The sequence below is a fragment of the Dipodomys merriami genome, unplaced genomic scaffold, assembly GCF_024711535.1.
Source record: "Dipodomys merriami isolate MVZ:Mamm:240054 unplaced genomic scaffold, mDipMer1.0.p SCAF_1, whole genome shotgun sequence".
Lineage (NCBI taxonomy): Eukaryota > Metazoa > Chordata > Mammalia > Rodentia > Heteromyidae > Dipodomys > Dipodomys merriami.
Genome location: NW_027202270.1, coordinates 128,905,471 through 128,918,244, shown reverse-complemented (window position 1 = coordinate 128,918,244; position 12,774 = coordinate 128,905,471). Strand labels below are relative to the sequence as shown.

At 40.6% G+C, this 12,774-nt stretch overlaps 1 protein-coding gene across 1 annotated transcript in view; it reads left to right on the top strand.

Annotated features, from left to right (window-relative positions):
- Rbm25 (RNA binding motif protein 25) overlaps positions 1-12,774 on the top strand; it is a 56,747-nt gene that overhangs the window by 29,712 nt on the left and 14,261 nt on the right. The window contains exons 10-13 of the mRNA XM_070030857.1: positions 3,086-3,372; positions 3,955-4,177; positions 4,734-4,823; positions 9,936-10,009. Of these exons, the coding sequence (XP_069886958.1) occupies positions 3,086-3,372; positions 3,955-4,177; positions 4,734-4,823; positions 9,936-10,009 (674 nt within the window). The remainder of the gene's footprint in view (positions 1-3,085; positions 3,373-3,954; positions 4,178-4,733; positions 4,824-9,935; positions 10,010-12,774) is intronic.

Here is a 12,774-nt window from a genome sequence, read left to right as displayed (position 1 = left end):
AAATTCCCATAAAGCTAATCTATTCATTGACCCCCCACCATTATGATAGAGATCATATGGTGACTAATGCAAGATGAAACTCTCAGCTTGGAAAGTAACAAGGAATAGGATGTAAGTATGAGCTTCTGTTTTTTTATTATATTTATGGATGCCCCCTCAGAAAAATATGCAAAGGGGTAACTGGCTTGGAAATGGGTTTGTATATGTAGTAAATCCCACTCACGAGTTTTGCCTATTTAAAGCTTCTCTCAATGACAGTGCATCTGTGAATGTTTGCTGGTGTTGAAGTTGATGCTTACGGATGGTGAAATGCAAACACTGCATGAAAATGTTATTTTGGTATTAGAGGTAATAAGCTGTAACTGGTTCTTACTTATGGACTGAGAAACCTTTAACTCTGTGAAATATTGTGTTCACTTTCTCTTTATTGTATCTTTTATATTTTATTTTCTCATTGCTTTCAAAATCCCAAGGAGACAGTTAATAAATCAGTTCTGCTGAACACAAATTGTTCGAATGTCTAGCCAAAGCTCATATGCACAATGCCTTTTCAGGAATTAAGTGTCTAAAAATACAGATGTAACTTTCAAATTTTTGAGAGTTAACACAGTAGTTTGTGGAAAGTCATTGTAGAGCAATACTTCTTAAATTCAGTACTCAAATTCAGGTCTGAGTAAGCTTAAAAATGGTATACAGTTGTGTGTGTGGTTTACCCCCTTTTTGTTTTGATTTATTTGTTAAACTTATTGGTAATTAGTGAGGGAATCATATTTTTAAAAAGCAATTCAGAAGTTACTGCTTCAGAATTCTATGAATCAGGCACATCACTGCCTTAGTATTATTTCATTGGAGGGAATGTTTTAAATTTCGAAAATGTGTTTTTAAAACAATAAGAAAATAAAAATAGTTCTCATTGATTGGGTGGTATGGTTAAAGGGGATATTTGAAACTCCAGTAATGACATATGAGCTCAGTGAACCTTTGCATGTTTTGGTATGAGTTTATTAAATAACCATAGACTGTCAGGGTATCAGCGTGGCAGGGGGCGTCCATTTACAGCACGGATGAGTCTGAAGAGAGAAGAAGGTAAGATTTACGATTTTTTAAAATCTGTCCTTTTCCTTTTCATCACTTTCTCATTATTTTACGTACCTCATTTCTTCTTTCTCAAGTCTTTCTTTAAAAAAGAAAACATATTTTACGTACATAGTTGCTTGAACATACATATATAGCATATATAATGTCCTTCCAGAAAAGTATTTAGTATGGGCTGGGAAGGTGGCTCAGTGGTAGAGCACTTGCCTTGCATGCCTAAGGCCCTGGGTTCGATTCCTCAGCACCACATAAGCAAAAAGAAAAAAGCCGGAAGTGGTGCTGTGGCTCAAGTGGTAGAGCGCTAGCCTTGAGCTGAAGAGCTGAGGGACAGTGCCCAATCCCAGAGTTCAGGCCCCATGAACGGACCCCCCCCCCCAAAAAAAAAAAATATATATATATATAAAAAAGGCATTTAGTATGAACTAGGCATTCAGTTTCATTTACTTAGAACAGCTAAACTTTTGAAATAGGTTTTTAAACAAATACTTTTACATAAGAGAAAAGTAGCATATTGACTAAGCAAGAATAAATTAGGGAAATGTACAAAAGAAATTAAATTGGAACAGCTTAAATAATCTGTAAGTATTTGTTATCTCAGAAAAACAAATTTCTTTCTAAGTATATGACATTGAGGTAAGTTTTAAATGGTCTAGCCTCACTTTACAATATTAATATTACGGAACTGTTTCACAAATGAGATTTTTCTCCTTTAATACTCTCAGTTTCTGTCTTTCTACCATTTCTTATTTCTTCCCTTTCTAATTTCAATGTATTCAGTATTGGCTCTGCCTGCACTCTACTTTGATTTAGATTAGCATAGCAGCTGAATATATTGATGATTCATACATTAGCTTTCCTTTCATAATCCTCTATCAGTTCTCTGACCCATGAGCAAGAGAAAAGTATCAAACAGGTAAGACTTCTTTTTAAAGTTGTTTTAAATGCTTTACATGACTGAGAAAACAGAAATGCACATTTTATTGTTGCAGTTTAAAAATTTTATTTCAGTGAAACTAAATATGAAACCTCAGGAATAAATGTGTTTGTTTTCTTTTCCCTGTTTGGATTTAAAAAAAATTATTTTTGTTTTCTTCTGAGTTTGTGTAGAAACCTTGTGGTACACTGGTAAACTTTCAGGGGACAAACTTGGTTTGACTTTGCATTTGGTTTATTTGTGAACCATGTACTTGCTCTTCCTCCCAGAAACATAGCTTGTAGGCAAGGTTAATCCAGTGTTGGCGATCCATGTCCTAGCACAGCATCTGTAAGTTCATACACAATCATTCCTTCCAAGGATGGATTTATCATTGTAAATATATTTTCATTGTCTTACAGGCATGGGTATAATATATAAATATTTTAAGTGAAAATATAATTGTGTATATTTTGCTTGAAGTGAATGATATTTAGAGTTTTTGTATTTGGTGGGCTGTCCATCTTGTATTGGTGGGAGTGAATATTTCCATAATAAGAAGGGAGATCTCAACTGGGTTTAACTTAGGTTTCTTTTGGAGGGTGGGAAAACCAGACTACAGAAGGTTGTGCATCCAGCGACTTGACTCTAAAACCATTGTCTAGTAACTTTTAGAAAATGGGAAGTCTAGAGTTATGATTACTATTAGTAGTCTCACTGACTTACATATGTATAATGGGCAGAATTCTGTTTTAGCTAAGTGATTGTCTTTCTAGAAATTGCTATGAGCCACCACGTTCTTCCTGGTTAATTATTGCATTGTCATTTGAGTGGCCAGCCACGCTTGACAGCATCTCCCAGCATCCAAGATTGGATTCCTGGTCTGTGTAGAGTATATGGTTTTGCACGAATCTAGTCTTGTGATTGCTTCAGCTTAATGTGCAAGTAAAGCCACAATGTATTGAAGTACCATGGATTTTCATGTTTTTGTTCCTAATGTTGGGCATTGCGCCGGGAAAGGTCTGAATACTGGAGCTACACAGAGTTAACTCTAAAAGTGCTTTTATTGGTTTCTAGAAACTGGAAGAAGAGAAAGGCAAAAAGGAAAAAGAAAGACAGGAAATTGAGAAAGAACGGAGAGAAAGAGAGAGGGAGCGTGAAAGGGAACGAGAAAGGCGAGAACGGGAACGAGAAAGGGAAAGAGAACGTGAACGAGAAAAGGAGAAGGAACGGGAGCGGGAACGAGAACGGGATAGGGACCGTGACCGAACAAAGGAAAGAGACCGAGATCGGGATCGAGAAAGAGATCGGGACCGGGATCGGGAAAGGAGCTCAGATCGAAATAAGGATCGAAGTCGATCAAGGTAAGGCTTATAGCAGCTTGTTTCTGATACCAAGAACCTTACGGCATGGCTTTTTTGTTTATTTGATTTTTCTTAATGCCTAGGTAATGTTGGTGAAAGTGACATTGTTTGGGTGTGGGGAAAGATATTTGTGAGACAGGGTTTTAGGCTGTTCCCCCTAGCCTTCCAAATGGTGAGATTGCAAACCAGAATTCATTTTTGTTTCTTTTTCAGTGAGGGTACTGAACACAGGTCCTTTTATTTATTAACTATTTTTATTTGTTAACCTCTTCTGCAAAGAGGTTTCAGTTCCAGTTAGGAGCATCTTGATCAATGTCACCCCTCCATCATTTTTCCCCTTACAGAATGCACATTGAATATAATGAATGACTGCATTTGTTCACTTTTTTTCCATCCGTGTGCCCAAGGCCTGTTATATATCACACAAGTACTCTACTGATGAGCTGTATTCTCAGCAACAATTTTAAGCTTTGTGATTAATTTATCTGTTTTGTGAGTTTGTACATTATTTTATAATATTTGTTGTCCTTTCCCTTGCTCCTTAAAACTGAAAGTAGACTGACAGTTTTAAAAATATTTTAGAGAAAAGAGCAGAGACCGAGAAAGGGAACGAGAGCGAGAACGAGAGAGAGAGCGAGAAAGAGAGCGAGAACGAGAACGGGAGAGAGAGAGAGAACGAGAAAGAGAACGGGAACGGGAAAGAGAGAAAGACAAGAAAAGAGACCGAGAAGAGGATGAAGAAGATGTATATGAACGAAGAAAGCTTGAAAGAAAACTTCGAGAGAAAGAAGCTGCTTATCAAGAGGTAAATTGAGAAAAATTTTTAATCTTAAAGCTTGGTGTAGCTGGGTGCTGGTGGCTCACACCTGTAATCCTAGCTACTCAGGAGGCTGAGTTCTGAGGATTGCAGTTCAAAGCCAGGCAGGAAAGTCTGTGAGACTTTTTTTTTGGTGGGTCGTGGGGCTTGGATTCTCGGCTTGGGTGCTGTCCCTGCGCTCTTCAGTTCAAGGCGAAGCTCTCTACCACTTGAGCCACAGCGCCACTTCCAGTTTTCTAGTGGTTTATTGGAGATAAGAGTCTCATGGACTTTCCTGCCCAGGCTGTTTTTGAACTGTGATACTCAGATCTCAGCCTCTTCTGAGTAGTTAGGACTACAGGCATGAGCCACCGGCTCCCAGCTGTGAGACTTCTAGGGTCTTGCCTTGAGCTGAAGATCTCAAGGACAGTACCCAGGCCCAGAGTTCAAGTCCTACAACTGAACAAAAATAAATAAAAGCTTGGTGTATATTAGTAAGTATGCTTTTTTTTTTAAGAATCCTTTATGTAAAAGTTTTTTAATGCTTTGAAAATTTCTATTTTAGCGCCTTAAGAATTGGGAAATCAGAGAAAGGAAGAAAACCAGAGAATATGAGAAAGAGGCTGAAAGAGAAGAAGAAAGAAGGAGAGAAATGGTAAGATTTTAGGTTAAAAATAAGTGATTTTTTTTTTCCCCAAGCAAAAAGCACATCAAGTTAAGGAAAAGTAATTGAAATGCTAAAGTATTTCTTTTTTTCTTTTTTTTTTTTGTCGGCTGTGGGGCTTGAACTCTGGGCTGGGCGCTGTCCCTCAGCTCTTCAGCTCAAGGCGAGCGCTCTACCACTTGAGCTACAGCGCCATTTCCGGTTTTCTGGTGGTTTATTGGAGATAGGAGTCTCACGGTCTCTCCTGCCCGGGATGGCTTTGAACTGCGATCCTCAGATCTCAGCCTCCTGAGTAGCTAGGATTACAGGCGTGAGCCACCAGCGCCCGGCTTAAAGTATTTCTGACCCGGGGCTTGGAATGTGGCTTAGTGGTAGAGTGCTTGCCTAGCAAGCATGAAGCCCTGGGATCGATTTCCTCAGTACCACATAAACAGATAAGGCTGGTATGGCTCCAGTGGTAGAGTACTCGTCTGGAGCCCAGAGAGGTTTAGGGACAGGGCCCAGGCCCTGAGTTTAAGTCCCAGGATGGGTCAAAAAAAAAAATCAGACCATAGTTAATTATATATTTTAAGCAAATATGAGACAAATTTTGTACACAAATCCTTTATCTCCTTATTTTTCAAGTTTTGGCTGTTTATAAAATTTTATTTTCATACTATGAAGTTTAACAAGCGAGGCACCAGTGGCTCATTCCTGTAATCCTAGCAACTCAGGAGGCTGATATCTGAAGGTTGCAGTTTGAGGGATTCTATGAAATTTCTTACCTGTGGTTAACCACCAAGAAAAAAATACTGGAAGTAGAGCTGTATCTTGAGCAGTACAGTGCCCAGGCTCTGAATTTAAGGACTGGTACAGAAAAACACCCTCCCCCCACCAAAAAAAAAAAAAAACCCTCTAGGGCTAGGGACATGGCTTAATAAGTGGCAGAGTATTTACATGGCTAGTACAGTACCTTATGTTCTATCCTTAACACCCCCCCCCACACACACACAATGACACACACCCATACACTCAGAAAAGCAAATATGTCATAAAATACTACAGATTTCAAATTTATTTTAAAAGATTTTAAGATTTTGCAACATTGTTGATTTTGGTACAGTACATTTAGATGAAGTATATGAGTGATAAGCTAAAATCAAAATACTGTTTCTATGGGAAAGATTTATTCATGTTCTTTTCTTTTTTTGGTCGGTCCTGGGGCTTGAACTCTGGGCCCTGGGCACTGTCCCTGCACTCTTCAGCTCAAGGTGAGCACTCTGTATTCAGCCACAGCGCCACTTCTGGTTTTCTAGTGGTTTATTGGAGATAAGAGTCTCATGGACTTTCCTTGCCCGGGATGACTTTAAACGGTGATCCTCAGATCTCAGCATCCTGAGTAGCCAGGGTTATAAGCGTGAGCCACTGGTGCCCAGCTATTCATTTTTTCTGTGTGAAACTGTTTCCTAAATGAAACAATTGTCTGAGTTATTGAGTGAAATGATTTGGAGGGAGGGGGCAGTCCTAGAGCTTGAACTCAAGGCCTGGGCACTAGCCTTGAGCCTCTCTGTGCTCAAGGCTAGCTAGTGGTCTACCACTTGAGCTACAGTGCCACATCTGGCTTTTTGTGTTTGTGTGGTACTGAGGAATCGAAACCCAGAGCTTCATGCATCCTAGGCAAGCACTCTTACCGCTAAGCCACATTCTCAGCCCAAGTAAAATGATTTTTTAAAAAAGTCTGTCATCGTGGCTGGGAAGGTGGCTCAGTGGTAGAATGCTTGCCTTGCATGCATGAGGCTATGGGGTTCGATTCCTCAGCACCACATAAGCAAAAAGAAAAAAGCCGAAAGTGGCACTGTGGCTCAAGTGGTAGAGCGCTAGCCTTGAGCTGAAGAGCTGAGGGACAGTGCCCAGGCCCAGAGTTCAGGCCCCACGACCAGACCCCAAAAAAAAAAGTCTGTCATCATAGTATTTGATTTTGTAGTATGTTCCATGCATTTTTTTTAACCAGAATATGAAATTTCCAGTTTAGAGATTTTTTTCATCCAAAAACTTTACCAAATAGGACCACAGTCCAAAGCCAGACCGGACAGGAAAGACTGATAATTCTTATCTCCAATTAACTACCAGAAAACAGGAAGTGGTGCTGTGGCTCAAGTGGTAGAGCGCTAGCCTTGAGCACAGAGAGGCTCAAGAACAGTGCTCAGGCCCTAAGTTCAAGCCCCATGACCGACCAAAAAAAAGTATTCCTCAAATAGCTTTTTAGACAAAAAGAGGTATGAAATTTTTGGTGGTAGTCAAAAGGGTACATGTAGTCTAGCTATATAGACACTGTACATTCTCTTATCATAGAGTTATTTCAAATAATTTCTAGCTCATTAAGATGATAAGATAGGGTTGGAGCCATGGCTCAGTTAGTAGAGCAGAGCTAGTGAGCAAAATCAGCACATACTGCGTTTGAGTCCTAGTCTTGAACCACAAAGTTAAAAAAGAAAAATAAATTTAAAATAGGATACATGTTCTCACTATAGAATATCATTCTTTTTTTTTGTCAGTCATGGGGCGTGAACTCTGAGCCTAGGCACTGTCCCTGAGCTCTTCAGCTCAAGGCTAGCGCTCTACCATTTGAGCCACAGTGTCACTTCTGGTTTTCTGGTGATTTTTATTGGAGATAAGAGTTTCATTCACTTTCCTGCCCGGGCTGGCTTTAAACTGATATCCTCTGAACTCAGCCTCTTTAGTAGCTAGGATTATAGGCTTGAGGCACAGGTGCTTGGCTTTTTTTTTTTCTGTCTTTCTTTCTTTTTTGCCAGACCTGGGGCTTAACTCAAGGCTTGCTCAAGGCTAGCACTCCACCTCTTGAGCTATAGACCGCTTCCAGCTTACTTCTATTTATGTAATATTGAGGAATTGAACCCAGAGTTTTAGGGAAGCTAGGCAAGCATTCTACCACTAAGCCACATTCCCAGCCCTAGAGTTTCATTCTTAAATGGGAACATGCTGATGAGAATGTGAGAAAATTAGGAGAAGAATGACATAAAGTTTTAGGAGCTTTATGGCTTATAGTTATCTTAGCTACTTGGGGCTGAGGCCTGGAGGACCTTAGTTCAAAGCCAGCCTAGGCAGAAATACTCATGAGACTCCATCTCCAATTAATCAGTCTACCCACACATTCCCCACCCCTCTCTCCCTCTCAGCAGTACCATCTATAATGTTGTGAAATAAAGATCTTCAAATGAGGGCTGAGAAGATGGCTCAGTGATAGAGCGCTTGCCTTGCATGCATAAGGCCCTGGGTTTGATTCCTCAGCACCACATAAGCAGAAAAAGTTGTGGCTCAAGTGGTAGAGCACTATCCTTGAGCTGAAGAGCTGAGGGACAGTGCCCAGGCCAAAGTTAAGGCCCCACGACTGGTGGGGAGCGGGGAGGTATATTTTCAAATGATTCTTTTTATGACCAAATCTGAAACTTGACTATTTATAGAAACATTTCTTTTTTTTGCCAGTCATGGGGCTTTAACTCTGGGCCTGGGCACTGTCCCTCAGCTCTTCAGCTGAAGGCTAGGGCTCTACCACTTGAGCCACAGCACCACTTCCGGTTTTTTCTGCTTATGTGGTGCTAAGGAATTGAACCCAGGGCCTCATGCATGCAAGGCAAGCACTCTTGCCACTGAGCCACCTTCCCAGCCCTAGAAATATTTTAGTTTTTTTTCTGTTTGTATACTTTAAAAAATACAGTTGCCTAAATAGTTACTTGATTATGATGAAGAACATGAGTATATGAAGTACAAGTTTTCTCATTTTTTTCAGACTGTATGTCATACTTGGTGATAAGATACATATAAATGCTATTGAAGATAACATACAAATGTCACTGGTGTTGCTACCAGATAATCTTTGTTACTCTTTTGACAAATTGTCTGTTATATCCCACTCCTGGGACTAAATTTTGGCTTAGGAATGGCTTATGATTCTAAATTTTGAAACAAGTCAACATTGTCAGTTAAGGGATATATGTATTTTAGATGGCAAAAAGATGTGTTTAATGTTACTTTTGGATGCATAAGAAAATACTAATTTTCTTGCTGGAAAATGGAAGATGGTTAATGTTTTTTGTGTTGGTCCTGAGGTTTGAACTGAGGGTCCGGGCACTATACTGAGTTGTGTGTTTTTGTGTCTGTCCGTGTGTATGTACCTGAGCTGTGTGTGTGTTTGTGTGTCTGTGTGTCTCCCTGTCCTCCTGTCTGTCTCTTTGTCCTGCAGCTTGAACTCAGGGCATGAGTGCTGTCCCTGAAATTTTATGTCCAAGACTACCACTCTCATTTTCAGCCACAGCTTTGTTTCCAACATTTCAGTAGTTAACTGGTGATGAGTCTCATGGACTTTCCTACCTAGGCTAGCTTCAAACCTCAGTCCTCAAATCACGATCCTCAGATCTCAGCCTCCTGAGTAGCTAGAATTACAGGCATGAGCCACTGGCCCTTGGCAACATTTTTTTAAAATTTTGTTTGCTTGTGGGACTTGAACTTGACCTAGTGCAATCCCTCAGCTCTTCAGCTCTACCACTTGAGCCACAGTGCCACTTCTGGTTTTCTGGTGGTTAATTGGAGATAAGAGTCTCACAGACTTTCTTGGGCAGGCTGGCTTTGAACTGTGATCCTCAAATCTCAGCCTCCTGAGCAGCTAGGATTACAGGCATGAACCACTGGTGCCTGGCTTCGGCAATATAGTTTTTAATAAAACCCCAAACTAAAAGTTATACACATTTATACATGAAGTATATTAAAACATAGTCTTAAATATTATGAATAAGAAAAAAGATTATTCCTAAGAAAGTAGAAGAGAGGGCTTTGTACCAGCGGCTCACCTGTATAATTCTAGCTATCAGAAGGCTGAGATCTGAGGATCACAGTTATAAGAAGCCAGCATTGGCAAGAAGAGTATGTAAGACTCTTATCTCCAATTTATCACAAAAAACTGAAATTAGACCTGTGACTCAACTGGTACAACGCTAACCTTGAGAGCTGCAGGCCCTGAGTTCAAACCCCAGCACACACAAAAAAGAACATGTTATATGCAAGATTCATGTGGTAATTTTACAGTCTTTGTCCTTTATTTCTTCAAAGGCTAAAGAGGCTAAACGACTAAAGGAATTTTTGGAAGACTATGATGATGATCGAGATGATCCCAAGTATTACAGGTAAAGAAGCTTTGCTTTACGAACTTATACTTGGAGCTTTTCATTTGCTATATTTCCCATGTTAACCAGTATTTAAGTTCATTCATTAAATGGAGTGAGAAAGGTAGAAAATTTTATATTCCATCCTGAAATCATCCCTTTTAAGGGATACAATTTTTGGGGAGATTGAAAAACTGTTAGCCCAATTCCATGTATCTTGGCATAGGGACGTCTATGATAATATTTTATCCAATAATCCCTTTTCTTCTTTTGTGTATTTTAAAGAGGTCCAGTTTCTATAGGAAATTAAAACAAATTCAAAATACTTAGAATTGCCTAGAAATTTTTGTCCTGTAGGATTTCAAGAACTGGTCCATAACATTCTGAATTCCCTTTCCTTCTTATATATTACTGAGAAGTTTCAACACCTGCTTGTCCCATTTCCCTGGGTATCTCTACATTTTTATCGTAGCCTTTATGGCATTATAGTAAAAGTTGTTTTCCCTGATGATACGGAGAGTGTCTTTCTTTTTTTTTTTTTGGTCCGGTCGTGGGGCCTGAACTCTGGGCCTGGGCGCTGTTCCTCAGCTCTTTAGCTCAAGGTTAGCATTCTACCACTTGAGCCATAGCGCCATTTCAGTTTTTTTCTTTTTTGCTTATGTGGTGCTGAGGAACCGAACCCACAGCCTCATGCATGCAAGGCAAGTGCTCTACCACTGAGCCATCTTCCCAGCCCCTGGAGAGTGTCTTTTTAACAATTTTTTTATTGTTATTATAAAGGAGGTGCACAAGGAGGGTTACAGTTACATAAGTCATATGTAAAGAGTACATTAACCTTCCCCCTTCCTTTTTTTTTTTTTTTTTTTTTTTTTCTTTTATTGCCAGTCCTAGGGCTTGAACTCAGGCCTAGGCACCGTCCCTTAGCTTCTTTTGCCCAATACTAGTACTCTATCACTTGAGCCATAGTGCCACTTCTGGCTTTTTCTATGTATGTGGTACTGAGGAATTGGGCCCAGGGCTTCATGCATGCTAGGCAAGCACTCTACTACTAAGCTACATTCCCAGCCAAGAGTACATTTCTTTTTCGATAGTGTCACTTCCCATTTTATTAGTGTGAAGGTATTTAATACATAGCTACAATAATTAAACTTCACAATTAGTAACTTAAAAGGGTGCTAAGGATTTGGCTTTGGTTTAGATTATTCTACAAGTAATTAAAATACTAGGGTTCTAGAATCACAATTGCAGTACATAGCTTTCATACACTGAGACACAGTGAACTGCTAAATAGAATCTCTGACATTTTTGTGTGTGTACCATTCCTAGGGCTCGAACTCAGGGCCTGGGCACTGTCCCTGAGCTTTTTTATTTTTTTATTTTTTGGGTCCGGTCGTGGGGCCTGAACTCTGGGCCTGGGCGCTGTCCCTCAGCTCTTCAGCTCGAGGCTAGCGCTCTACCACTTGAGCCACAGCGCCACTTCCAGCTTTTTTCTTTTTGCTTATGTGGTGCTGAGGAATCAAACCCAGGGCCTCGAGCATGCAAGGCAAGCGCTCTACCACTGAGCCACCTTCCCAGCCCCTCCCTGAGCTTTTTTTTTTTTTTTTTTGTCAGTCATGGGGCTTGAACTCTGGGCCTGGGCGCTGTCCCTCAGCTCTTCAGCTCAAGGCGAGCGCTCTACCACTTGAGCTACAGCGCCACTTCTGGTTTTCTGGTGGTTTATTGGAGATAGGAGTCTCACTGTCTCTCCTGCCCGGGCTGGCTTTGAACCGAGATCCTCAGATCTCAGCCTCCTGAGTAGCTAGGATTACAGGCGTGAGCCACCAGCGCCCGGCCCTCCCTGAGCTTTTTAACACAAGGCTAGTGCTCTAAAAGTTCTGATTTTTTTTTTTAGTGGTTAATTGGAGATAAGTGTCTCATTAATTGGAGGTAAGTGTAAGTGTCTCATGGACTTTCCTTCCTGGGCTGGTTTGAAATCTTGTTCCTCAGAACTCAGCTTCCTGAATAGCTATGATTATAGTCATGAGCCATCAGTGCCCTGCAGAATCTCTACCTTCTGATTTTGCACCGTGTTTTGGGTGCTCTCTCTCTCTCTCTCTCTCTCTCTCTCTCTCTCTCCTCTCTCTCTCTCTCTCTCTCTCGCTCACTGTCTCTCTTTCTCTTTCCCCCTCCCTCTTTTACCCCCCCCCCCATTTCTCCCTCTTCCCCTCTTTTTCTTTTAACTGAAGAGAAATGTCATTGTGTTGGTTGCTGGTCTCTAGCTCCCAAACTCACAGTACTAAAATGACAGGTATGTGCAAGGCAGGCCTAGCTATTGGATTTTTTTCTTTTACTCAAATGGGAAAAAAATTAGTTTTAATTGATATGTTATTCTTTTCAGACACATAGCACTGGGGACTAGAACTTTACATATACTGAGCAAATATATTTTTCTAGCCCTGAGAAATATTAAGTGTTTTACTGCCTCCTGTATTGTTTTTCTCAGCTTGGTGTCTGAGAAGATGCAGATTATCTGTTGAGTATTCCACTTGTTTTAGATTTTTTTTTTGGGTCTGGTCGTGTGGCCTGAACTCGGCCTGGGCGCTGTCCCTCAGCTCTTCAGCTCAAGGCTAGCACTCTACCACTTGAGCCACATCGCCACTTTCAGCTTTTTTCTTTTTTTCTTATGTGGTGCTGAGGAATTGAACCCAGGGCCTCATGCATGCAAGGCAAGCACTCTACCACTGAGCCACCTTCCCAGCCCTGTTTTAGATACTTTTTTTTTTTTGGGTCCGGTCGTGGGGCCTGAA